We start from the raw sequence: 27,039 nt of genomic DNA, 5'->3' as shown, positions 1-27,039 counted from the left end.
CATCCCTTCACTCCTTGGAGCCATTTCCCCCTTTAAGCCCTTGTCCGTATTTATCATAGCTGTGCTTGGTGACCTGCCTGCTAATCCCACGATGCTGCTCATCCCAAGGTCTGTGTCTGTGGGTGCTGTTCTTCACTATTCCTTTGCGCTCTACACTCCCAGCTCCTGCTTTCTACAGAACACTTGGTGTCTTCCACCCGCATCCTTTGTGGATTTTCTAGGCAGACTTTGGCCCCCTGCTCCTGTGGCTCCTTCATGCCTGAGATTTCTCAGCTAGCTGCTCTGGCACCTGCGGCTTTCTGCTTTCTTTCTAACCCAGCTGCACCTATGAACTGGGGAGTATCATTGCAGGAAAGATGGACCTAACTTAGTGAAGTTCTCTCCTTTCAAGGGTTCAGCAGATCCTTACTTTTTGGAACTCTCTAGAAGCATCAAATTGTGTTACTTTAAATTTTTTCCCCCCAGAGTTGACAAGGTTATTCTGATATACACTACTTAACTATTACTAGAATCAGAACTATCCAAATCACTGTTTAGTTCCCGAGCTCTCTCTTGAGCTGTGGGCTTTTCTTTTTTCTTTTTTTAGGCTTCACCATGTGGCATGTAGGATCTTAGTTCCCTGACCAGGGATTGAACCTGTGTCCCTGCATTGGGAGTGTGGAGTCTTAACCACTGGACCACCAGGGATGTCCCGAGCTGTTTTATATGTCATTAAACCCATCTTTAAGATTCCATCTTTGTTGTTGGTTTGTTTGTTTTTGGTATTTTTGTTTCTGTACGTTCTTTGAATGTTTTTCTAATTTGGCCTGTCAGTTTTGATAGTCTCTTGTTTCTTCTCTGGCTTTCAATGATTTCTTTAAACACACCAAGCCTACTGGTTTTATTTGATATCTTCCATATCTTGAGGTCTGATGTATGGTGGGACAGCTGTCTCTTTTGATTTCAAATTAAGATGGCTTACTTTTATGCCTAGTTGAGCTATTTTTTTTTTACTGTAGGATTTTCTTCCCTTTAGAACTTTATAGGGATTCCTCAATCGTAGACTTTCAAGTACATTTCAAGAAGAAGAAATTTCTTGTATTTTCTTCAACCAAAATACGGGGACACATCCAGAATCGGATTGCCTTAAACTGATGCTTGGCTTCATGCTTTTTTGGACCTCACAACTAATGCGAATCTGGAGGTGTTCAGGAATATTTTTTTTCTCTTTTGAATGTTCCATGAGTCATGTGGCAGATCCAGGCGATTTTCCCTCAGGCTGCCTGCAGAGATGTGCTTTTTCAGTCATCTCTGGTATCATCTCTCTGAGTCCAGCTGTCAACCCCACCTCCAGGCTGCTTGGCACCAGAACTTGCCTCCTTTCCTGATGTTCTATAGAAACCCTGAATTTTCTTCCACTTTCACTTCTATTAAACCACATATTTTTTAAAAAGAAAGAACAGTTTAACATTTTATCCATCACTTCGTTTGGAGTCCCATGTTGTTCAGTCGCTCAGTCGTGTCCGACTCTTTGTGACCCCGTGGATGGCAGCACACCAGGCTTCCCTGTCCATCACCATCTCCCGGAGCTTGCCCAAGTTCGTGTCCGTTGAATCGGTGATGCCATCCAACCATCTCGTTTGTCACCCCCTTCTCTTGTCCTCAGTCTTCACCAGCATCAGGGTCTTTTCCAATGAGTTGGCTGTTCACATCAGGTGGCCAAAGTATTGGAGCTTCAGCTTTAGTCACATAAAAACTTTTTTTTTCCCCCCACAAAGGTCTCTTTAGCAGTTTTCCTGGGGATGAAGGTTTTCCTGTCAGCTTTCTGCAAAGATGGGTCTTTAGCAGGTAAAGACTTCTGACCTTTTTTTTATGTCCTTGGAGCATTTTTCTCATCATGGATATGAAACACCCCTCTCATGCGTTTCACTCACACTGCCTGTGTCTGCTGCTTTATCTCATATAAGCACATCTCCTCAGTTTGTCAGCAACTGCTAGGTATTTTCTTTATAGACCTTTATTTTTATCTCTCATCTTTCAGTTCAGTTAAGTTCAGTAGTTCAGTTGTGTCCAACTCTTTGCAACTCCATGAACTGTAGCATGCCAGGCCTCCCTGTCCATCACCAACTCCCAGAGTTTACCCAAACTCATGTCCATCGAGTCTGTGATGCCATCCAGCCATCTCATCCTCTGTCGTCCCCTTCTCCTCCTGCCCCCAATCCCTCCCAGCATCAGGGTCTTTTCAAATGAGCCAGCTCTTTGCATCAGGTAGCCAAAGTACTGGAGTTTCAGCTTCAGCATCAGTCCTTCCAATGAACACCCAGGACTGATCTCCTTTAGGATGGACTGGTTGGATCTCCTTGCAGTCCAAGGGACTCTCCAGAGTCTTCTCCAACACCACAGTTCAAAAGCACCAATTCTTTTATCTTTAGATGTTTTATATTGAGCAAAAAGCAAAATGAATTAGTATTCTGCTTATAAGAGCACCCCTGTTATTTAACAGACACATGTGGACCCATTAGCTGTCATCGGGAGTAAGAGCATCTTTGGACATATTCCTCCTGTCTCACTTGGCACTTTCTTCTTTTAACGGCTTCCAGCCTTTTCTTTTTCCCTTTCTTGTATCATTACCTGCCTTGGACATAAGCATCACCAAACTTAGTGGCTTCAGCACCCACGTGAACCATCTCAGTTGGCTGCGGATCAGGCGTCCAAGCACAGCATTCCAGCTCCCCTACCCTGGGCTCTCAAACCTGCAGCCAGGTGTCCACTGGGCCATGGTCTCATCCAAGGCTGACTGGGAGAAGGACACGCTTTCCAGCACAGGTGGTCACCGGGGGCCTTCACTTCCCAGTGGGCTGTTGGAGGGAGGGTGCTGGCTCTTGCTGGCTGCCAGCAGGACCTTGCCATGTGCCCCCCACCCTGCAAGCCCCGCAGTGGCTCAGAACTGGGCAGGTGGCTTCTTCAGCGGCCTGGAGGACTGATGGACAAGCTCACGTACATCAGTCACAGTCACAAGCACCCCTTCTTCAATCACCTCCACCATCTTCTCCTGTTAGAAGACCATCCTAGGTCTTCCCCACTCAAGAAGGGACCACATGAGCCCACAGACGCTGGACACAGTGGGCAGGGCGACCACCTTAACGTCTGTCCACCACATATCCAGGCCCTTTCTGTGATATGTTGAGATTATTTTCTTTGTTACTTTTTTTTTTAATGATCTGGGTTGTTTATATTTGAATATTCTTACTTACACCCATCACACCCATACTTTTCCAGCAGTGTCTAGAGCTGATCAGATTATATGTTCTTCGGCAAGTCAACCAAGGTTAATTCCTAATATTATGTATTAAAAAGTATTAGTGGAAATGTGAGATTTGGATATGATCAAGAGAAGAGCTAGCCCTAAGCATAATTATGATTTCTGATGAATTATTCACCATGGATTCACATCTGAGCCTACCTGAGCCTACCCTGGGGGCCATGTACTGTGTGTTTGGCACTGACGTCTGAGCCCTTATGTAAACACACCTGCCCAGGTCCCATTCTCAAGGGACCTCTGCTTGCTGACTTATTAGAGTAATCATTTCGCTTCAAGTGTCAATGACTAATGATGTCTTTTAATTTAATCATCACATTTTCAAGATAACGAAGGCCTTTGTGTCTGAATCCAAGGGAGGGCTGTTGACTCTTTAAGAGGATCAATCTGCTACATATACCAGGTCTAAGCAAGATAATTAGCCCCAAAGTCAAGGTGACATGTGGGGTTAGAGCTTCTTTCTATGTTAATACACACGCACACATAGACACATATGGAATTTGAAGATGTCGAAACATAATTGTATATAAACAGTTGTATTTAAAATATCTAAGTAATGTCTGACTATCACCTAATTCACTGACTCTGTTTACTTTTGTTATTGTTTGGTCACTCAGTCGTGTCCGACTTTTTGTGACCCCATGGACTGCAGCACTCCAGGCTTCCCTGTCCTTTATTATCTTCCGGAGTTTGCCCAAATTCATGTCCACTGATTTTACTTCACAAGGATAGAAAATACTGATGGCAATTATAATACATGTTCCAAATGTATTCCTTTTCTGTAATGGAGAAGATTTAAAGCAGTGGAAATGATTTGTTTCCTTACAAGAAAACATTTTAGGTCACAAACTAGACTAAAGCTCTCATCTAAAATTTTTTTTTCATCATTTCCCTTTCTATCAAGCAAAATCCTTAGTTATTTAGCAAATAACAGACATACTTCCTATTTATGCTTATTAGTATGTGTTTGTGTCCTTAGGACTCAGAAATCCTGTGTGTGTGTGTGTGTGTGTGTGTGTGTGTAAAATATGCTGGCCCCAGTTGCTGCAGTCAATATTTAAAGTGCTAAGCTCAACACAAAATCTAAAATTCTATCAAAAGGAGCTATTTCTACCACTTGAAAAATGTCTTCTCTGCCCAGCCCTTGCTCACAGCCTTCTGGCCGTGGCTCTGGGACAAAGCCATGATTCTTCCTCGGGAGACTGTTTGGGGATGTACTTTGAATGCTAAGTCATTTGGAATGATTTTTTTTTCATTTGATGCCAGCATCCACTGTTACGCAGTATTAGGACATCAGTTAAACTAAAGAGAATGAAAAATTGGTGCTATATCACTAGTTAAGATGCTTAGCCTATAAGCATGTATTCAGAATACTTTCTGATCGAGGTATGCTGTGGAGATTTTGCTAATGTTTGGCTTGCCTGGTATAACTCAGATAAGATCTGAAGAATACTCAAAGTTCATTGAGGATAGAAATACCCACATGGTTGAAATCTGTGATCATTTAGACGTGGTCACAGTAGCTTGTCCACGGTACAAATGAAGAGCAGGTTCACGAAGAGGGTCAATTGTATAAAACTGTCGTAAACTGAGTTCTTGTTTGACTCCAAGATTCTCTCTGGCCCTAAAATTGTGGGGATGGGGACCTCCCTGGTGGTCCAGTGCTTTAGACTTTGCCTTCCAAGGCGGGCGGTGCAGGTTCGCTCCCTAGTTGTGGAGTTAAGATGCCGTGTGTCTCGTGGCCAAAAAAACAACACATAAGACAGAAGCAATATTGTAACAAATTTGATAAAGACTTTCAAAAATTGTGGGGATGTGATTGTTTTTAAGTAGCATCATTTACATACTGTATGCGGTTCCATCTCTTTTTGACTGGTCACTAACAAACGTCTCCTAAGTGCAGTGTACGAGACCCTCCCTCAACCTGGCTTGAGTTGTGGGGTTTTTTTGCTGTTCTTCTTACATTTCTTGATTGAAAAGGACAAGATAATTTTCTGTGTGGTCACTTGGTTGAAATTAGTGAGCAGATGACGTGTAGATGTGTGGTAACACTATTTGGGAGAGAGACACAGCACAGATGGATTGTAGCACCAAGGACAAGGTTCTCATTCCTGAGTTTGGAGTTTAGGATGGTCACCCCAGGGATTGGTCCTGCTGCAGTGGGGTGATGGGGGACAGTTCTCAGTATCCAGGGAAGGCGGAGATGCTGGCAGGAGCTTAAGCTGTGTTTTCTCCAGGGAAGATCTGGACCAGACCAGGACGGGATGCTGGCTCTCCTCTCCTTCGCTCCCTGTATCCATCTATGATGCCACCTTCCACTTCCACCGCCCCCATCACATAAAAGACTTCAAGTAGTCACATAATTCCTGGATCAGTATTTCCAAGAACCTTTGCTTCTTTGCAAACCTTATCTGCGAGCACATTTCCAGCTTGCTGTGTGTGGAACTGAAGTCACTGCTCTCATTCACAAGAAAGCTCTGCAAACTTCCTTGGAGACCTCGATCTGTCTCCTTCAGCTTTAAACAGAAATGTTTCATGAAGATGCGATTTTGATTTCCTTTTCCATACATAGGAATTGCTGAGTGGGAGTGGTGGGGGGAACACTGCTTGACACGGCGGAGTTAATGGAAGCCGTATATTATCATCATTATCTGTGACAATTAAGGCAGCACCAGGCTGTGTTGTGACAGCTTATTGTGTGTGTGATGATGCACGGAAGTGATGTTGATACCCCCTTGGACTGCTCTGCCATTCAGAAATTCATAACTACATAACTGCATTCCGTGGATGGAGCATATGTCTTCACCATCTCCCTAGTAGACTGAATCTTTGCATTGGGAACATAGCCCACAAAAGGAGAATAAAGGCATAGAATTGATCAGAAAATTAAAAGTTGCTAGAGAATCCACAAAATCTCTTGGTGTCGTGGGACTGTCAGAGTCTCTCCATAGGGGATCTGAGGCTGGGGTGTCAGAGGGACCTGACCCATGGAGGCAGGGCTGGGAAGAGATGGAGGTGGTGGTTTAGTTACTAAGTCATGTCTGACTTTTGTGACCCCTTGGACTGTAGCCCGCCAGGCTCCTCTGCCCATGGGATTCCCTAGGCAAGAATACTGGAGTGGGTTGCCATTTCCTTCTCCAGGGGATCTTCCCAACCCAGGAATCAAACCCAGGTCTCCTGCATTTCAGGCAAATTCTTTACCGACTGAGCTACGCAGGAAACGCGGGCACAATTGGAGAAGGGGGTGGGGCGCAATGCAAGGGTTGATGGAGACATTGTTCTGGGCTGGACCTCTGTGACCTCTCAAAACTCACCTGTGGAGCCCCTCCCTGCGATGCCGTGGTGTTAGGAGTCGGGGCCTGGGGAAGGTGATTAGGATTGAATGAGGGCATGGGGGTGGTGCCCTCGTGAATGGATCTGGTGCCCTCATGAGAGTCACAGAGAGCTTGTGAGCACCCAGGGAGGTCTGCCACCTGGAAGAGGGCCCCACCAGGCCTGGAATCTGCCAACGCCTTGACCTTGGGTGACCCTGCACCCCCGACTCAAGGCTGGACTCAGACAAGGAGATAGGAGGCTCCCTTCCAAGGGGACACAGTAGGGCTGATGATCAAAGTCGGTGACAAGTGGCAAGGAAACTCAGGCTCCTTGAGAGATGGCCATCCAGCCCCAGGCATGCAGAAAGCGTGGGTGGGACTGGATAACTGACATCAGTGTCTGAGCTTGGCAGGCTATGCTCTGCTCCATCTGTCTGACTCTTTGTGACCCTTTGGACGGTAGCCCGCCAGGCTCCTCTGTCCATGGGATTTTTCAGGCAAGAATACTGGAGTGGGTTTCCATTTCCTCCTCCAGGAAACCTTGACAGGAACCTAAGACAGATATGTGAGATTTGAGTTCTGGCTCCACCATTCACAAGTGATGTGACGGTCAGTGCTGTTACCTTCTGTACCAGGAGACGTATTGGTGCCCGCTGAGCAGGACTGTGCTGGGGATGAGGTAGCTGGGGCATGAAGCACCCAGGGCATGGCTGTGACCTCAGTCATCACTAAGTGTAGGCTGTTCTTCCTGTTGTCATCTGCATCATACAGATCACTGTTGCTGTTCCAGGACAACCGAAGATTGCACCCTCTGCGAAAAAGAAACAAGACTCACAGACACAGAGAACAGACTTGTGGTTGCCACAGGCATAGAGGTGGGGGAGGACAGGCCTGGGAATTTGGTGTTAACAGACACCAAATAATATATATGGAATGGATAAACTGCAAGGTCCTACTGTACGGCACTGGGAACTCTATTCAATATCCTGTGATTAAACCATAGTTGAAAAGAATATGAAAAGCAATATATATACCTGGGTCCACTTTTCCACTTTGCTGTCCAGTGGAAATTAACACAACATTGTAAATCAGCTATAATTTAATAACTTAGTAATAAAAATGATTGCACCATCTATTCTAGTACATTTAGATTTTTTAAAAGTGGACCACTCATTCAGTCTAAAGGACCACTCATTCAGTCTAAAGGAGAGACTTGCAAAGGACTAAATTTCAAATACTCTGGCACCTGGGGCGGTTCTCATCCATGCCCCAACCCCCCTGCCGCCCTGTGTTGGGGGAGGAGCCTGCGCAAGCCCCTCCCCGCCTCCAGCGCCTCCCCCTCCCTCTTCTCCAGGGTCTCACTGCCCCATGGAGGGCATCCTTGCTCTGTGGCTTCTGACAGGGTTGCGCCGAAGGGAGGGCCAGGGAGAAGGTGCAGGGCAACAGTGAGTCAGAGCACCCCCTCCTGCCCAGCCCAGCACTGCCGGCCTCCAGAAAGCAGCCTCCTCAGGCAGCTGCTCTTCCTGGGGTCCCGCCCCTGCCCCCCTCCTCCAAGCCCGGGATGGGGAATGGCGCCCCAGTTACCAGCCCCGCGCACTGCATGCACTTCCCCTGGCGATTTTGTCCCAGATCCCGTGTGTGTGCTCAGTCGCTCAGACGTGCCCCACTCTCTGCGGCCCCCTGGACTGTCGTCTGCCAGGCCCCCTGGGGAGTCCCATCACCATATCTTGCTTAGGCCTTAAAAAATGTCCCTCTAGGGACTTCCCTGGCGGACTCTGTGATTCCACTACACGGGGACATGGATTCTGTCCCTTGTCAACGAATGAAGATCCCGCAAGCAGAGCAGCGCAACCAAAAAAAGAGAAAAAGTTAATAATAAAATGCCAAACTTATAAAAAAAAATTTTTAAATAAAAGTATCCTTTTATTAACACTTCTCTCCATTTCCCGGTGTGAGTACTCCTTCTGTGTCCTGCGCTGGACCCTCTGGTCACCCTTGAAACATGCCCTTGTCATGGTTTCCATGGCTTCCGAGCTAGAGAACATTCTACCTCATCCGCTTCTTTTCCCGTCGCCCAAAACAGCTGACATGGTAACCGCTGGCAGAGAGATGCTCCCGGGCACCCGTAATGTGCCAGCAAAGCAGGCAGAAGTGAATGCTCCTTGCTTGCATAGCCCTGTCTTAATTATGCAGAATATGGTAATTTTAAAAAGATTACTGAGATGCTTAGTAAAGTAGCAGGTGTTACAGAATTGCATTTTTATTATCCTTCCCCATATCAGAAATGGAAATGATGGTCTCGCTAGCTATTTTACCACTTGCTAAATGTTCTGAGTCAGTTATCACCGATAATGCTTCCTTTTAAATCATATGCGGACAATTAGAGACTTTTAGATTAACTAATTTTCTATATTAGAAGAAAAGACTTTATATAAATTTGACAGTGGGATTAATACTCTTAACAATAATAGTTACCATAAACTATGAATATATTTATAATTTATGTATATAAAATGGAACCCCTGCTGTAAAAACATTTTAAATTACAGTTAAATTTAATAGTCTTACAGTTAAAACTTTCTGCATAGCTACACTTTCTATGTAGGACATATCTGTCCAGTAATATACACACCTGTGCATGCTCAGTTGTGTCTGACTCTTTGCGACCCCATGGACTGTAGCCAGCCAATTTCCTATGTCCATGGGATTTCCCAGGCTTAATATAAATAAATGTAATTGATTATCCATAAATACCATTATTCTCTAATGCATCTGGCATGTCCAAAAGATACAAATCATTCAAAAATTGCACTGTCGAATAAGATAAGGCAGAAAGTGTGGGTGAAGGGTAAAGTAGTTGTGTCTGACTCTTTGCGACCCCATAGACTGTAGTCCGCCAGGCTCCTCTGTCCATGGGATTCTCCAGGCAGGGATACTGGACCGGGTTGCCATTCCCTTCTCCAGGGGATCTCCCCGACCCAGGGATCAAACCTGGGTCTCCTGCATTGGAGAGGATTCTTTACTGTCTAAGTCACCAGAGGAGTCTGAAGGGTAAATAGAAGCTGGAAAACTAAGAAGCCAGGAGTTGGGTTTGAAGATAAATTACATTCCCTAAAATTTCTACCATGAGCTATGGACTCAACACAACTGAGAGATGGGCAATGGAATGCTTGTCCACAATGTATATTGTGGAATATATTATCCACAAAACACATCACCTGACCAGGTAGAGCAAACCTTGTTCTAGCGTCAAGACGTTCTGGTAGTGGAAAGGAAATGCTCTTGAGGACATCATTGAACTTGTTTTTAATGAATGGAAACCACTTTTTAATGAATTCCTCAGTGTACACAGATTTTTTTGTTGTTGTTCAGTCACTAAAGAATGTCTGACTCTTTGTGACCCCATGGACTGCAGCACACCAGGCTTCCCTATCCTTCACCACCTCCCAGAGCTTGCTCAAACTCATGTCCATTGAGTCAGTGACGCCATCCAACCATCTCATCCTCTGTCGTCCCCTTCTCTTCCTGTCTTCAATCTTTTCCAGCATCAGGGTCTTTTCCAGTGAGTTGTCTCTTTGCATCAGGTGGCCAAAGTATTAGAGCTTCAGCATCAGTCCTTCCAATGAATATTCAGGGTGGGTTTCCTTTAGAATTGACTTGTTTGATCTCCTTGCAGTCCAAGGGACTCTCAAGAGTCTTCTAAACACCACAGTTCAAAAGCATCAGTTCCTCAGTGCTCAGCCTTCTTTATGCTCCACACCTCTCACATCCATACATGACTACTAGAAAAGCCATAACCCAAAGGACAGTTTGGTGGTATTAAGAGAAATTCTTTAGAGAAAAAGCCCTAAAAGGGAACATTTTCTTTCTCTACACAGAGCATTTCTGATGCTTAATACATGTGGTCTTTTCCCACACCAGTCAGCCCTCCAATCCTCCAGATGTCAACGGCACTCTCTACACTTCAGTTCAGTTCTGACATTGTCTACACAGACCCCACAGGTGAGACATTCAGACCCACAAGACTGTCCCCAGTGCAGATGCCAGCCACAATAGTGGGTCCTCACTTTGCCTATCTCCTATCCAGCTTAACTACAAATCAGGGGTCCATGCACCCCTTCCTGGTCTCCATAATTTGGTATGACAACTCACAGCACTCGGGGAAATACCCTGCTGACATCTCCTTGTTTCTGATGAAGGAGGTGATGAAGACACAGGTGGATGGGTGTGGGAAGATGTGCACAGACAAAGTGAAGTTTGGGGGAGGGGCTCGGGGCTCCTGTGCCCCCGCCCCCGGGGCCACCGCCCTCCCTGGACCTCCATATGCTCCTTAACACAGAAGCACTCTGAACCCCTGTGAGCAGAGAGTTTCAGGAAATCTCGGTTTTGCAGGCATGACTGATTGTTAATTCAGCCCCTATCTTCTTTTTCTTTCACTGATGGTGGGGAGCTTGGGCTTGTTGACTTAAAAAAAAGGGCATAATGTGAGAGTTTCAAGTTAAGTTTTATTTGGGGCAAAATGAGGACTATAGCCCAGGAGATAGCACCTCAGATAGTGCTGAGAAACTGTTCCAAAGAGGCAGAAAGAGGACAGTATATATGTGATTTTGGTGAAGAGGGGGTGCCTGCAATCAAGCACATATTTTTCCATAAAGTTTCTACTAGTTTCTTAAAGCTTTGCTAGTCACAAAGAATGGTCATCACCATGAAGGATTTTAGTGCCTTTCTAGATATGAGGAGATACAAAAATTGGGCTCATAAAATCAGCACTTAAAAATTTCTAACTATGCGAAGACTAGTCCTACCAATCTTCCCAGAATACAGATGCCTCATTTGTACTCTTCACCTTGAACTCCTTTCAGGGGATGATGAAGGTCAGCAGCTGCAGCAGCCCAGGATTTAATCCTTGTAGAGGGGGATGGCAAATGCCCATGGCAAGTTCCAGTTTGTAGTTGACAGGGATTCCAGTTTCTCCACATGCTCATCAACAGTTGCTCTTATCTGACTTTTTTATTGTAACAATTTTAGTGGATGTGAAATGACAACTTCTTCTGGCTTGAGTTAATGTTACCTTTGTCGAAAGACGAGAGTCAAACTTGCATTTTTGTAGATCACCTTGAAGTCTGCTTGTGGCATTTTTAGCAGGGAAGAAATAATGTGTTGTATGTGTGCTTCAGCTGTAGATTGGCAATGAGCCTGCAAGTCCAAAACACTCAGGATTGATTCTTCTTGATTGCTGAGACGAATGACAGTTTCCTGACAACCATTCAGGTTTTTGTTCCTTTATGGGCATTTATAATCTTGGGCTCAGAGCAAAGAACCCTGGCAAAAGTCAAGAGATCTTTGTGTTCCCAGCTTAGTGGCTAAACTGAATGCATAATCTTAGGAGCGAATTCAAGTCCCTCTTTTTACCTACAGACATGTTCTGTGTCCATTACTTTCAGTCTATAAGTGTTGGGCTATTTTTTTATTCCACAGGAACCCTAAAATATGTACTCTGCTCTCCTGCTTTTCTTTAACGGATGTCATGTAAAGAAATTTTACATTGCCTAAAAAAAGAGACTCTTGAGAGTCCCTTGGACTGCAAGGAGATCCATTCAGTCCATCCTAAAGGAGATCAGTCCTGGGTGTTCATTGGAAGGACTGATGGTGAGGCTGAAACTCCAATACTTTGGGCACCTCATGCAAAGAGTTGACTCATTGGAAAAGACTCTGATGCTGGGAAGGATTGGGAGCAGGAGGAAAAGGGGCGACAGAGGATGAGATGGCTGGATGGCATCACCGACTCGATGGACATGAGTTTGAGTAAACTCTGGGAGTTGATGATGGACAGGGAGGCCTGGCATGCTGCGATTCATGGGGTCGCAGAGTCGGACACAACTGAGCTACTGAACTGAACTGAACTGAAAGATAATAGGATTTTCATATACTAAGTGCTCCTATTTTCCAAAAATTTGTTTTACAAAGCTTCTCTTTATACATATTCCTTATGTATGAAAGAGCTATCAATAGTGAATACTTCTTACAGGTCATTCAGTTCAGTTCAGTTCAGTCACTCAGTCATGTCCAACTCTTTGCGACCCCATGAATCGCAGCATGCCAGGCCTCCCTGTCCATCACCAACTCCTAGAGTTTACTCAAACTCATGTCCATCGAGTCGGTGATGCCATCCAGCCATCTCATCCTCTGTCGTCCCCTTCTCTTCCTGCCCATTCATGTCATTAAGAAGGTATTTAATAGCAACAAAATACTGAACAAATCAAGAGGTCTTCATTGGGGTGAGGAGGTGGTGTTAGCTGAGCCAGTAGAATAGCTGTGGTTTTAGCCTGAAATGTTGGATTGTGACATGATTAGGGTTTCCTAGGTAGCCCAGTGGTGTAGAGGGTCTGCCTGCATATGCAGGAGACAGAGGTTCGATCCCTGGATCCCCTGGAGAAGGAAATGACAGCCCACTCCAGTATTCTTGCCTGGAGCATCCCATAGACAGAGGAGCCCGGTGGGCTGCAGTCCATGGGGTCACAGGGAGTCGTGACTGAGCAGCTGAGCCCACACGCACAGGGGTGTGAAACCCAGGCTTCTTACCATTCTTTCTTCCACTTGTGAACTGGGTGTCAGTAGTTGTCATTTAGTCGCCAAGTTGTGTCCAACTCTCTGCAACCCCCGGGACTGCAGCCCACCAGGCTCCTCTGTCCATGTAGCACAGCATACTCATCAATGTTCAGAGACAAGTATGAGGAGAGAAAGAAAACCCCAACCTGTAGGTGTTTTCGTCCATAGGAGTCTGTTACCTAAAGTAGAAGACTGGGGCTTCCCTGGTGGTCCAGTGGCTAAGACTTCCCACTCCTGATGCAGGGGGTCTGGGTTTGAACCGTGCCCAGGGAACTAGGTCCCACATTCTGCAGCATCCTACAAGTAAAGATCCCATGTGCCTCAACTGAGACCTGATGTAGCCAAATAAATAAACATTAAAAAAAAATCACTACTAGAGTCCATATTCTCGTAGAGAACACGGGTCAGAATCGTCTCATTCCTCAGAAGTCCATGATGTCAGTGGGGCAAGGGAAAACACTGTTCACCCCAGCGAAGCCAGAGACAAAGATGAACGTGCCCATTCCTGTGACTCGTTGCCAAAGATAAAGCTCTCCTAATTAAATCTGGAAGGTCATTTGCAAACACACTCCCTGGAGGAGGGCATGGCAACCCACTCCAGTATTCTTGCCTGGAAAATCCCACGGAGCCTGGCGGGCTGCAGTCCATGGGGTCGCAAAGAGTCAGACACGACTGAGCGACTCACACTTTGACTTCACTTGCAAACACACTAGAGATGTCTCTGACATCTTTCTCATCAGTCGAGCAATGTAACTAGGTTCAGGAAAGAGATGGAAACCCTGTGTGATGTCAGTTCTTGCCCATGAGTGCAGTGGGAAGAAAACAGCACACGTCTCCCTTCATTGTTCCGTTTGTTCCAGACACTTACATTGGACACCTACTCTTTTCTGTAGTTATCTATGTGCTTGGCTGTGTCGGGTGTGAGATGCGGCCTGTGGAATCCTGGTCGGGGCAGTGCAGGATCTTTCCTGGTGGCGCATGGACTTCCTAGCTGTGGTGCCCATTTGTGCGTGGGCTTTGTTGATCCTGGCTCCCCGACCAGGGAGTGAACTCCTGTCCCCTGCATTGCGAGGCAGATTCTTAACCACTGGACACCAGAGATGTCCCTGAACAAAGACTCTTTATCCATCACAGTCTGAGAGCTGGAGGACACAGAGAGAACCAAGACAGCATGTGCCCTGTGTTTGGAACAGGGAAGCGGACATGCAAATACACAAGATAAGTTGTTAAAGGACTACTTAGCTGTAAGAAAGGGTAATTGCTTAAGCAGTTGCTCAGGCGCTAAGTTGTGTCCAACTCTTTGCAACCCCATGGACTGTAGCCCACCAGGCTCCTCTGTCCGTGAGATTTTCCCAGGCAGGAATACTGGAGTGGGTTGCCATTTCCTCTGCCAGGAGATCTCCCTGACCCAGGGAACAAACTCACGTCTCCTGCAGTCCCCTGCATTGGCAGGTGGATTCTTTACCACAATTTATTTTTAAAAAATTTAAGCATTTTTTTGTTGAAGTAGAGTTGATCTACAGTGTCCAATATGGCAATTTTAATGTTGCATTTGTCACTGGGTTGATGCCAGATTTTGTCTCCATCTCTTGGTGATGTGCCAGGGCATGGTTGTGAAGGAACAGCTGAGAAATGTCAGATGCAAGCAGAGGTGACATGAGTCTTACTGGGTTTACATCAGGGATGCACAAATGAGTCATCCAGACTCCCTGCCACACTGTCCATATCTTTATTGGTTCTGTTTGGAATTCATGCATGAGTTGCCCAGTTGCTTGGGCTCTTTGCCCTTGGAGCCCAGCTTGAAGGAGAAGACATTCATTGTTTTCACTTTGTAGTTTGTATTGGGCTATAGCCGCTTTAACAGTGTTGTGATAGTTTCAGGTGAATAGCAAAGGGATTCAGCCATCCATATACCTGTATCCATTCTCCCCCAAACTCACCTCCCATCCATCGAGCAGAGTCGCCTATGTTGTACAGTAGGACCTTGTTGGTTATCATTTTAAATATAGCAGAGTGTACGCATCCATCCCACACTCCCTAACTGTCTCTTCCCCCCATCCTTCCTTCCTGATCACTGTAAGTTCCTTCTCTAAGTCTGTGAGTCTTTTACTGTTTTGTAAATATGTTCACTTGTATCATTTCTTTTTAGATTCCACCTGTAAGGGATGTCATAGGCTATTTCTCCTTCTCTGACTTATTTCACTCAGCATGACCATCTCTAGGCCCATCCATGTTGCTGCAAATGGCATTATATCATTTTTTCTGGCTGAGTAATATTCCATCTTGTATACATACCACTTCATCTTTATCCATTCCTCTGTCAGTGGACGTTTAGATTGCTTCTGTGAGAAGACATTCGTTTTAGAACATGGATCTCTGCGTCATCTACCACGTGGGGCTGCAGCCTGGTCAGTCCATCTCTTGTAGGAGTTGGCCCGGGGCTGTCCCTGCTGATCTGAGCCTCCCCACCTACCCCTGCTTCTGTGTGCTGCTGTCTGGACGACCCATGAAGTTCCTCTGCTGGTCCTCCTTTGCCCTGGTTCCATGATTCTCTAATCGCTGTATTTATGTCTTTCTTTGTGATGTGTTTCAGATGTCACCATTTCTTTTAATTTTCTCTAATATTTGCCTAAACACTCCACAGGACTTTTTACTCATGTTCTTAATTTTGTTGTTGTTAATATTATTAATTTTGATGTCTCCCACTTGACCCTGTGAAACCATTGAGGATAAAGAATATTTTCTATAATAAAATCACCGTGTTTAGCATAACATTAACTGTTGCTACCTATTTTTTAATTTGTTTAATTTCTAAATGTTTTAGCTAAACCATTGCTATCATTCTTGTGCAATTTTTAAAATAAATATTGACAGAGCTCATTTTTTTTCCAGAAGGTACCTCCCTGAAAATATATGGGTAAATCAAAGTATATAGGATGAATGATGTTTTCAATATAGTAAGAAAGCTCACATTTTAAACAGCAGCAGTAATGAGTTAATTTGTGGGTAAGGACTAGTTTGTGATGAGAAAAATCACTCTTTCCCTATGCACAGTGATGGTTAGCTTTACAAGTCAACTTGCCTGGGCTGTGGGGTATTCATATATTTGTTCAAACATTATTTTGGATGTTTCTGTGAGGGTCGTTTTGTTTTGTTTCCTTTTTCTGGATGACTTTAACATTTGACAGTAGACAGGGTAAAGCAGATTGCTCTGCTTAACGTGTGTGGGCCTCATGCAGTCAGTCGAAGACATGAATAGACCAGAAAGGCTGAGAAAGAGGGAGTCCTTCCCTGACTGCCTTGGTCTGGGACATCAGCTTTTTCCTGCATTCAGACTCAGACTGAAACATTAACTTTTCTTGAGTCTTGAGTCTGTTGACTTTTGGAATGAAACTTACACCACTGTTTCTCCTGGGCCTCCAGCTTATTGACTGTAGATTTCAGGACTTGACAGCCTTCATGTGAGCCAATCTCTTATAATACATTAAATTATATATGTATTTACATATGATAATATATATGTATATACATATATGTATTTACATACAATTATATATATGTATATAAATTTATGTATTATAGAATATATGTGCTTAATTGCTCAGATATGTCTGACTCTTTGCAACCCCATGGACTGTAGCCCGCCAGGTTCACGGGGATTCTCCAGGCAAGAATACTGGGGTGGGTTGCCATGCCCTCCTCCAGGGGATCTTACCCACCCAGGCCTTCCACATTGTAAGGTGGATTCTTTAGCATCTGAGACACCAGTGAAGCCCGAGAATACTGCATTGGATAGCCTATCCCTTCTCTGGGGGATCTTCTTGATCCAGGAATTGAACCAGGGTCTCCTGCATTGTGGGCAAATTCTTTATGAGCTGAGCTGCCAGGGAAACCCATAGAATATGTGTGTGTATGTGTGTGTGTGTGTGTGTGCACGCACACGTGAGTGTGCTCGGTTGCTCAGTCATGGTCGACTCTGCAAGCCTATGGATTGTGGCCAACCAGGCTCCTCTGTCCATGGGCTTTCCCAGGCAAGAATACTGTAGCGGTTGCCATTTCCTTCTCCGGGGGATCTTCCCAAGACAGGAATGGAACCTGCATCTCCTGTGCCTTCTGCACTGGCATGTGTATTCTTTATCGCTGTATCACCTGAGAAGTCACATTCACACACACACATACACAAACACACACATATATTCTGTTTTTCTGGAGAACTCAAAGTTACCTTGACTTGCACTTTTATACATTAAGAAATTTCACATGTTGCATTTCCTTATGGCGAAATTCACCTCACCAAAGTTAAACTTCTAGTAATAAGTCACAAGACATGAGCACTGGTAAAATGACATGATGGATCTGTTCTTCTGTTGTAAATATTACCTGATGTCAAATGTGAAACTGAACATTGTGCCAAAAGCCTCAACTTAAGTCAAAGCGGCTTTAATCAAAGCAGTCTCTGAAGCCAGCAATACATAAATTAAGGATGGCGCAGAAGAATGGACAAAACAAAGGCTCTGATGCAGCAGGTTTGGAGAGAGCCTATTGGAGTTAAATAATGTCCATGGGTTCACATGTAGCAAAATACTGTCCATGGGGTGTGCGTGCCTCGGAGCATGGCAGATCCTATCTGCTCAAAACTAACAGAAATACTATCACCATAGTATTTTCACTGAACTATGAGATAACATGCTCTTCTCATAGATTAGGAGAAAAAAAAACACCTGGAAATACAATGACAAAAACTGGAGAGATGGCCCAACCGTTACTGATAAATATAGGGCCACATTTGCATCCCATGTTCATAAACGCAGCAGAGGAAAAAAGCACTTTGAAGGTGAGAGTGAGGAGAAGGGTTCTAATATCAGTTCCATTTTCAAATATTTCCTAATCTAATTTTCTCATAATACTTAATATCCCAAAATATTATGGCAGTTGCACCTCCTCCTTTTCAAGCATTTCCCCCCATATTCTTGGTTTCTTTCTTTCTCCCAGACTCTGCTTTATCTATCTTCATTCTTTTTTTTCTTCAGTGTTGCCTAAGTCCAAGGCTAAAAGAAGATGAATTGCAAAGACTGAACAGTCACTGCTGGATATTCAAACTTGCTTTGCTTTTATTCCGTACCGTGTTTCCTCTTTATGCTGCTTTTAGCCCTGTCTTTTCTCTAGGTCTTTCTGCCAGAGGCTAGGCAGGAACAGAGAACACAGGTGTGCCAAGCAAGTAGTTTTGGCTGATACTGTTGGTTGAGTGTTAGGAAAAACATTGTCTACTAGCATTATTATTTATCTGTTAATTTAACATTTAGTCCATAGTATCCTACCTTCCGTTTTCAGAGATAATTTAAAGGAAGCTAGGAAAATGACAGGTTAAAAAAATTTTGTCCTATACCTACGAATAAATTTAACCAAGGAGGTGAAAGACTTGTACCCTGAAACTTATCAGACATTAGTGAAAGAAATCGAAGAAGACACAAATAAATGGAAATATATTCTGTATGCATGGGTTAGAAGAATTAATATGGTTAAAATGTCCATACCACCCAAAGCAATCTACAGATGCAATGTAATCCCTATCAAGATTCCTATGGCATTTTCCACAGAAACTGAGCAATCCTAACATTTGTATGGAATCAAAGAAGGTCAGCCCTAAATAACCAAAGCAATCTTGCAAAAGAAGAACAAATCTGAAGACATCATAACCTCTGACTTTATTACAAAGCTCTAGTAATCCAAACAGTATGGTATTGGCATAAGAACAGACATAGATCAATGAAACAGAATAGAGAGCTCTGTCTCTTTAATAAGTTTTGCTGGGGAAACTGGATGATCATACACAAAAGAATGAAACTGGACCAGTATTTTGCACCATACACAAAAATTAACTCACCGTGCCTTAAAGACGTGAATGTAAGACCTGAAACCATCAAACTCCTAGAAGAAAGCATAAGTTACATGGGGCTTGGTAATAGTTTTTTTTAATTTGACCCCAAAACCAAAGGCAACAAAAGTTAAAGTAAACAAGTGGTATTACGTCAACCTGAAAAGCTTCCTCACAGCAAAGAGAACAATCAGCAAAATGAAAAGGCAGGATGCCAGACGGGAGAAGACATTTGTAACACATATTATCTGATAAAGGTCTAATATCCAAAATATAGAGAGAAATCATACACCTTAATATCAAATAAACAAACAACCTGATTACAACATGGTGGAGGACCTGAATAGATATTTTTCCAAAGAATACATTCAAATGGCCAACATGGAAAGATTCAAGATCACTAATCATCAGGGAGATACAGATCAAAACCACAGTGATATCACCTTATATACATTGGAATGGTTATTATAAAAAGGTAAGAAATAGCAAATGTTGGTGAGGATGTGAAGAAAAGAAAACCCTTGTGCAATGTTTGTGAGAAAAGTCCAAGAATACTGGAGTGGGTAGCCTATCCCTTCTCCAGAGGATCTTCCCAACCCAGGAGTTGAACCAGGGTCTCCTGCATTGCAGGCGGATTTTTTACCAACTGAACCACCAGGGAAGTCCACGAATACTGGAATGGGTAGCCTATCCTGTCTCCAGGGGATCTTCCTGACCCAGCAATCGAACTGGGGTCTCCTGCATTGCAGGCAGATTCTTTACCAACTGAGCTATGAGGTGCAGCCACTATGAAAAAAAAAAAAAAACAACCAGTATGGAACTTTCTAAAAAAACTAACAATGGAGCCACCATGTGATATAGAAATTTCATTTCTGGGTAAGGAAGCAGAAACACTAACTTCAAAAGACATCTGCATCCTCATGTTCATTTAAGCATCATTTATAATAGCCAAGATATGGAAATAACGTGTGTCCATTGATGGACAGTATGGAATATTGTGCTCCGTGTGCTTAGTCACAGTCATGCCGACTCTGTGACCCCATGGACTGTAGCCCACCAGGCTCCTCTCGTCCATGGAATCTTCCAGGCAAGAATACTGGAGTGGGTTGCATTTCCTCCTCCAGCGGATCTTTCCCACCCAGGGCTCAAACTCGCGTCTCTTGCGTTGGCACGTGGATTCTTTACCACTGCTTTACCTGGGAAGCCTCCCCTCAACCATAAAAAGAGTGAAATCTTGCTATTTGTAACAACATAGATGGACCTTGAGGGCATTATGCTAACTGAAATAAGTCAGACAGAGAAAAACAAGTGTTGCATGCTCTCACTTATATGTGGAATCTGAAAAACAAAGCAAAATGAAGACCAAGCTCACAGTGTTAGTCGCTCAGTCGTGCCCGGCTCTTTGCGACCCCGTGGATTGTGGCCCACCAGGCTCTTCTGTCCATGGAATTCTCCAGGCAAGAATACTGAAGTGAGTTGCCATTTCCTTCTCATAGCTCATAGATATAGAAAATAGATCGATGACAAGGGCAGGAATGCAAGGAGAAATGGGTGAAGGCGGTCAAAAAGGACAAACTTCCAGTTACCAAAGAAGTGTTGAGAAAGCCCTTGCAGGGTGGTTCATTGGTCTAGGGGTATGATTCTTGCTTCGGGTGGGAGAGGTCCCAGGTTCAAATCCCGGACAAGTCCAGGTTATCCTTTGGGCTTCCCTTGTGAGGAGATCCAGTCAGTCCATCCTAAAGGAGGTCAGTCCTGGGTGTTCATTGCAAGGACTGATGTTGAAGTTGAAACTCCAATACTTCAGCCACCCGATGTGAAGAGCTGACTCATTTGAAAAGAGCCTGATGCTGGGAAAGATTGAAGGCAGGAGGAGAAGGGGATGACAGAGGATGAGATGGTTGGATGGCATCACCAACTCAGTGGACATGGGTTTGGGTGAACTACGGGAGTTAGTGATGGACAGGGAGGCCTGGCGTGCTGCGGTTCATGGGGTCGCAAAGAGTCAGACACCACTGAGCAACTGAACTGAACTGTGGCTCAGCTGGTAAAGAATCCACCTGCGATGCAGGAGACCTGGGTTTGATCCCTGGGTTGGGAAGATCCTTTGGAGAAGGAAAAGGCTACCCACTACAGTATTCTGGCCTGAAGAATTCCATGGACTGTATAGTCTATGGAGTCACAAAGAGTCATACAGGACTGATCGACTTTCACTTTCACTTTTCCAGTTATGAAATGTCTGGGAATATAATGTATAGCATGGTAACTGTAGTTACTAGTACTGAATTGCATATTTGAAAGTTGCTAAGAGACTAGATCTTAAAAAGTCCTCATCACAAGAAAAAATTTTAGTTAGGTGTGGTGATGGATGCTAAATAAACCTCTTGTGATGATCATTTCACAGTGTTTACAAATATCAAATCACTACCTTGCACACCTGAAACTGACATAATGTGATATGTCAGTTATACCTCCATTAAAAAATATTTCTGTCTTTTCTTATTTTTTTCTCCCTACGCCAATATGGGTGGGATGCGATGGGAAAAGCCAGGTTTTGAGGGAGCAGTTTTGGTGGGAAAGAGAGGGAAGAAGATTCTGAAGGTATTAATGCCACTTCAAATAAAAAGGAGAAAGAACCATCTTAATGCTTCTTAAAATCAGAATTTAGACTGGAAATATTTTTGTCCACATTAAGCTGGGTTTAGTGTAAAGGTCAACAGTACAAGGATGATCTGTGTCCATGTTCATTTTTAGAGAAAAGCTGTCATTAAGAATCCTAACATAGGAGAGAGCTTCTTAAACCTAAAAAAAAAAAAAAAAAAAGTGTTATGCCTGCCACTTTTCAGGCTAATCCGAATCCTCTGCTTTTCAATTCAGCTTTGTTTCACCTATTTCTTCCACTTATCTTTTACGACAAATCATTAGTTACAAGTCTTTTTCACCTGTAAATCAACTGCTTGCATGTGCTTATATATACCTGCTATATGTGTGTGTGTGTATATATATATAATGCTTATATATAATGTTTCATATATGCAGGCATTGTGAGTAATTTGCATTTGATTACAGTAGCAATTGCTCAGAATTTTCTGTGTGCGTTGGAAACAGGGCTCTTGTTCATTCTAACAAGCGATTTTTTATGAATATAAAGAAATGGAATGGTTTCTCAAATTCCTCCCAGCTTCACATTACCCCCCACCACTGCCTTCCCCCAGGCGAGGACGTGTACACACACACACACACACACACACACACACACAGTGAGTTCAAGCCTGATGCGCTCACACACACACACACACACACACACACAACCAGTGAGTTCAAGCCTGATGCGCTCACACACACACACACACACACACACACACACACACACACACACACACACACACACACACACACACACAGAGTGAGTTCAAGCCTGATGCGCTGGTGTCGGCTGAAACAGCTCCAGTCCCATTTCGGCGGTGGCCTGATCCTCGGTGGAGGAGAGAAGCCGCGGCGCGCGGAGCATCCTCGGTGCTCTTCCGGGCGGCCTGGGTTGGCAGCATTTGAATTTGACCCCTCTTGGCGTGCGTGCTCTCGGGAGCGCGCGTCCCCGTGTGGTCCACGGAGCTAAACCGCGCCTGGGAACTGTTGCGGCCTCCCGGGAGCGGCCTGGGGTGGTGACCAGGGAACACCCGGCGCGATCAGCAGACAACCAGCCGCTTGGGGTGAAGGCTGGGGGGCGGTGGGTGGGTGCATCAGAGCTGCGGTGGGGGCTCAGGGGGCGAGGCAGACCCCTTGGCGTGAGGCTGGAGTGTGGGAAGCCGGCAGGATCAGATCCAGAAACAAAGACGCTCGAGGGGCCGCGGCTGGGGCGGAGGCCGGGGCTCGGGGAGATAGCGTAGCCTGGGAAGCCAGGTGAGCCGGCGCAGAGCCGGCCGGCGCCGCGAGTGCCGCCGCCCAGCGAGGTTCCCCGGGCCCTGGACCCGCCGCGGCGGCAGATTCGGACGCAGATCATCGCTGCAACCATGGAGACGCTCCGTGCGTCCCATGGTAACCCGAAACAACAATATTTATGAGCGCTCTGCTTCCCGCGTCTCGCCTGAGCCACGGAAGTGCTAGGCAGCGCCCAGCTCTGCCCGGCCTCTCCCTTCCCTCCGGGGGGCGCCGCCGGGAGGTGGTCTCAGTCGATCTTGCGCTCACGCTGGGCGGCAGGCGGCGGCTCCACCCGCCGGCACCGCGGTGGTGCCTGTTTGTAAAACCCAGCGAGCGTGCGCGGCGCACACTGGGCCCGCGGGGAGGGGGCGTGTACCCGGGAGGGGTGCTTCGGGGGGTTCCGATTCTACCCAGAAGGTTCGGCTTGCTTAACCTTGCTGCGGCTCGAAGCATCCTGGTCCAGCCGGGTTCAAGAGGCGCAGCCGTGTGTGGACGCGCGCGCGCGCGCACACAACATACACACACACACACACACACACACACACACACACACACAGATATACACACACAAGGGCCCGCCTGCACTGTGGCCGCCGCCAGCTCGCCGGGGTCCCCGCCCTTAGGGACCAGTTCGGCGCCCGGCGCCCGGCCCCTGCCGAGCATCCCCACCCTGGCCGCGCCGCCCAGGGTCCCCCCGCGTGCGCCCCGCGCGTCGCGCCAGCCGCTGTCGCTGGCGAAGCTCGGCCGGCCGGCCCGCCGGATACGCAGGCTGTCGAGCTGGCCCCGCGCCTCGCAGCTTCTTTACCCGCGCCCCCGCTCCCGGCGCCCGCCGGCTTTTGTTGAAAGCAGCAACACCCCCACACCCTCTTCTCCGTCTTTTTAATTTTTCTTTCCAAGCGACGGCCGAAAAGAGTTGATTGCTATTGTGATCCGCCCGGGAGTGGAGAGGGGCAGGGTGACGGAGGGGGGACGCTGAAGCGCTGCAAAAATTTTTTTTTTTCCTTCAAAAGCCAACTCCACCCAGTCCTCGGCCGGTCCAGTCTCTACTTTAATCATCAGTGAGACAATGGATTAAGTTACTCTTCTTCGGGCCAGAAGTCGGGTTCAGACTTGGGGCAAAATGAAGGAGAAGGCGATGATTAAGACGGCTAAAATGCAAGGGAACGTGATGGTGAGTGCTGGTGGGCGAGGCGCGCGTGGCCGGGAGGACCGGCACCGAGAGACCAGTGCTGGGGATGAGCGCGGCACCCCCGGGACTGACGGCGACCCTGTGCACCACCGCCAGATCCCACCGGAACCCCCCAGCAGCGGCCGCCCGGGTGCGGTGGATCTGCCGCCTGTTTGCAAATTGCAACTTTACGGCCCTGGGTCCCTGTGCTTTGGACAGGTGGCTCGGGGTCCGGGGCGAGGGCGGGCTGCGCGCGGTGGGGAAGGGGCGGCGGAGCAGCCCCCAGCCGGCCGCGCGTCCGTTCCAGCTCGCGGCGGACCCCCGGGGCCATGCCGGGGTGGTGGTGGCGGGGAGGGGAGGGACCCGCGGAGAGCCGGGTCGCCGAGGCCAGGGCAGGACCGCTGGGCCCGGATGCCCGCGCCGGCCTTGAGATCCCGGAGCCCGGGACCTGTTGGGGTCCGCGAAGCCCGTGGCTCACCTGGGGCGGGGGCCTGTCTCTTGGCTCCGGCCGCTGCTATCCCGGCTGCCGGCTGGGCGGGGCCCTGCTCCCGGGTGTGACAACGGTGACCACCCCCCACCCCCCGACCCACAAAAAAGGCTGACGGTGCCAGCGAGCGTAATGATGGCACATCGTCCCCCGAGGAGTCCCGTGTGCCGCCGGGGACCTCAGGGCGGCAGGCAAGGGGGGCACCTGCGCCTTGACAACTTTGCTAAGTCGAGGACCACCCCCCCCCTCGCCGCTCCCCGTCCCCGGCGTCCCTCGTCCCCCGCCGACCCCCGACCGCACGGGGCACCGCGCCACCTTGGGGCCCCTGCCGTCTGCATCCCGGCCCCGGACCAGGAGCCACGGGGGTCAGGGCGCCGGACCCTCCTGGCGAGGACCAGGAGGTTGCCATCTTGTTCTCTGGAAACTGTGTGTGAGCATGTTTATTTGGCTGATGTTTTAACCCTTTCTGGGTTGCCGTGGGCTGCTCCGGAGGTGGGGCTCTGTTTCCACACATGACTAGTCCGCGGGGTCCTTGGTGGTGAGGGAGGGGCCGGAGGCGGGGGCCCACCGTGAGACTTTGAAGGTACAGCTGGAAATGCAGAAATTCCTTTGGGGGTGCCGGGGCTCCCGTTGGTTGGATCCCAGGGGTGCGGGGCGGAAGCAGGGCTGTGAATGGAGGGACCCAGTTAGTGAGCGGTTGCGAGGTCTTGCGTTCAATAAAAAGAGGCAAGAAATGAAAAATGTATGCAAATTGGACCAGAACCCAGCCGGCTTAACCACACCCACAGCGAGGCACCTGTTGCCTGGCAGAGGACCGATCACCCTGCATTTTGAACTTGACTTCCGGCCTGAGGAGCTCAGTAACTGTTTCAAGGGACTGTTTTGTAGGCACCCCCTCCTGTCCCTGACACACACAGGGACGACAAGCCCCTCATTCCTGAACCTTCATCAGCCTGGGTTTCTCCCAGGCTTACCTAATTGTCTGTGAAAATACATCTGTGTCCCTCCTTCCCCACTCCAGTTCTTGCCATTGCATAATTTCATGTATAAACAGGACAGAAACGTGTGTGGAGTACTATTTTCCAATTAAGTTCCCACCCACACCCACAATTCCTGTCTTATGTGATGCCTTAATGTAAATGTAAAACTTGCACATTTAGGACCCCTGCGGGGGAGAAGATTCAGGTTCCTCCTGCTGATGATAATAATGATGATGCTTGATTGATTCTTTACCTAAATCTGTGGTCCAGTCAGTGTTTCTTCCAGTAACTTAGTACACTGTCATACAGCACCGTCCTCATATACATGGCATATGTGGCATCTTCATTAAAAACTTTTAAGATCTTCCCTCCCACTCCCCTCTCTCTGCATTTACTTCAGAAAAATAAAGAGTGAGAACACTGATCTCATTTTCTCTCACACAGCGAACAAAGCAATTCCCCGGGGTGCCCACCGAACACCCTCCTCTGTGTCTGCATTTCATAAGGGCCATCAGAGCAGGTCGAACTGAGTCTAGATAAGCCTACAGCCACCGGTCATATTTTCAGACTCATCTGATCTGGTTGTTGGCCTAAGAAGAAAATCAGACACAAGCTCGCTCAACTTTTCCACCTTCTGTCAATTCCTAAATTGATAATTATGACTCTGCCGTTGGGTTTGTGCCTTCTCTGAAATGTCACATCCCAGCTAAATCCAGTCCGCTTTACTCGAGTGATCATGCCACTTAAATCGTTGTTTTGAGACTTACTGAGCCCTAATTTTTCATCAGTTGTTTGTGGAAGTCTCTGGGTAATCACAGCCTCTCCTGGATTCGATGACTGGCAAATTCTTTGCGCTTGCAGCTTGATTGGAATTCAGGTGATATTTTACATTCCCGATGAGGATGGGATGATTTATTCCCTCGCTGACAGTTGAGTGGCTGCTCATGTCACTGCCGTGGAAGGGGTGCAGTGAGCTGCATGATGTCCGTGTTCGTGAAGCAAGACACACACAGGGACAGAGACACAGACTCCACCGCCCGGCCGGGCACTCGGAGCTCTCTGGACCCACGTCTGAGGTGTGATGTGTAAAAGGGGGACACCTGGTCCTGCCAGGGTGGTGGGTGAAGGGCCACGTCCCCTTGCAGCCAGGCATGCAGATTCCGTTTTACTCCAGTCTCCCCTCACTCATGTGCCCGTGTGTGACCATGTGGTCTGGACCCATCGTCTCTTGCTCCCAAGAACCATGGCAATAGCACCTGGCTTGCCTTTGCTGTGCTGTAATCCTTAATTGAAAATCTATTTTCATAAAATCTTCGTGAACGTTTTATTCCTTACACGTTGCTCTAGAAGTTTATTGCTGGTGACAGTTAGCTGATTAAGGGAAGGCAAACTC

At 46.9% G+C, this 27,039-nt stretch overlaps 1 protein-coding gene across 2 annotated transcripts in view; it reads left to right on the top strand.

The window, feature by feature from the left end:
• The window catches only part of DPP6 (dipeptidyl peptidase like 6), a 1,052,271-nt gene that overhangs the window by 76,083 nt on the left and 949,149 nt on the right, over positions 1-27,039 (top strand). Inside the window, exon 1 of one of the 2 annotated variants that reach the window (XM_070450574.1) lies at positions 24,007-24,182. The exons of the other annotated variant lie outside the window; for it this stretch is intronic. Within the exon in view, the coding sequence (XP_070306675.1) occupies positions 24,132-24,182 (51 nt within the window). The 5' untranslated portion in view covers positions 24,007-24,131. Of the gene's footprint in view, positions 1-24,006; positions 24,183-27,039 lie in introns of those variants that run through there. 2 annotated transcript variants of the gene reach the window in all.

This window comes from Odocoileus virginianus, chromosome 1 (genome assembly GCF_023699985.2).
Source record: "Odocoileus virginianus isolate 20LAN1187 ecotype Illinois chromosome 1, Ovbor_1.2, whole genome shotgun sequence".
NCBI classification, from domain to species: Eukaryota; Metazoa; Chordata; class Mammalia; order Artiodactyla; family Cervidae; genus Odocoileus; species Odocoileus virginianus.
Note: the sequence above shows the minus strand (reverse complement) of the source record. Positions and strands in the feature narration are given on the sequence as shown.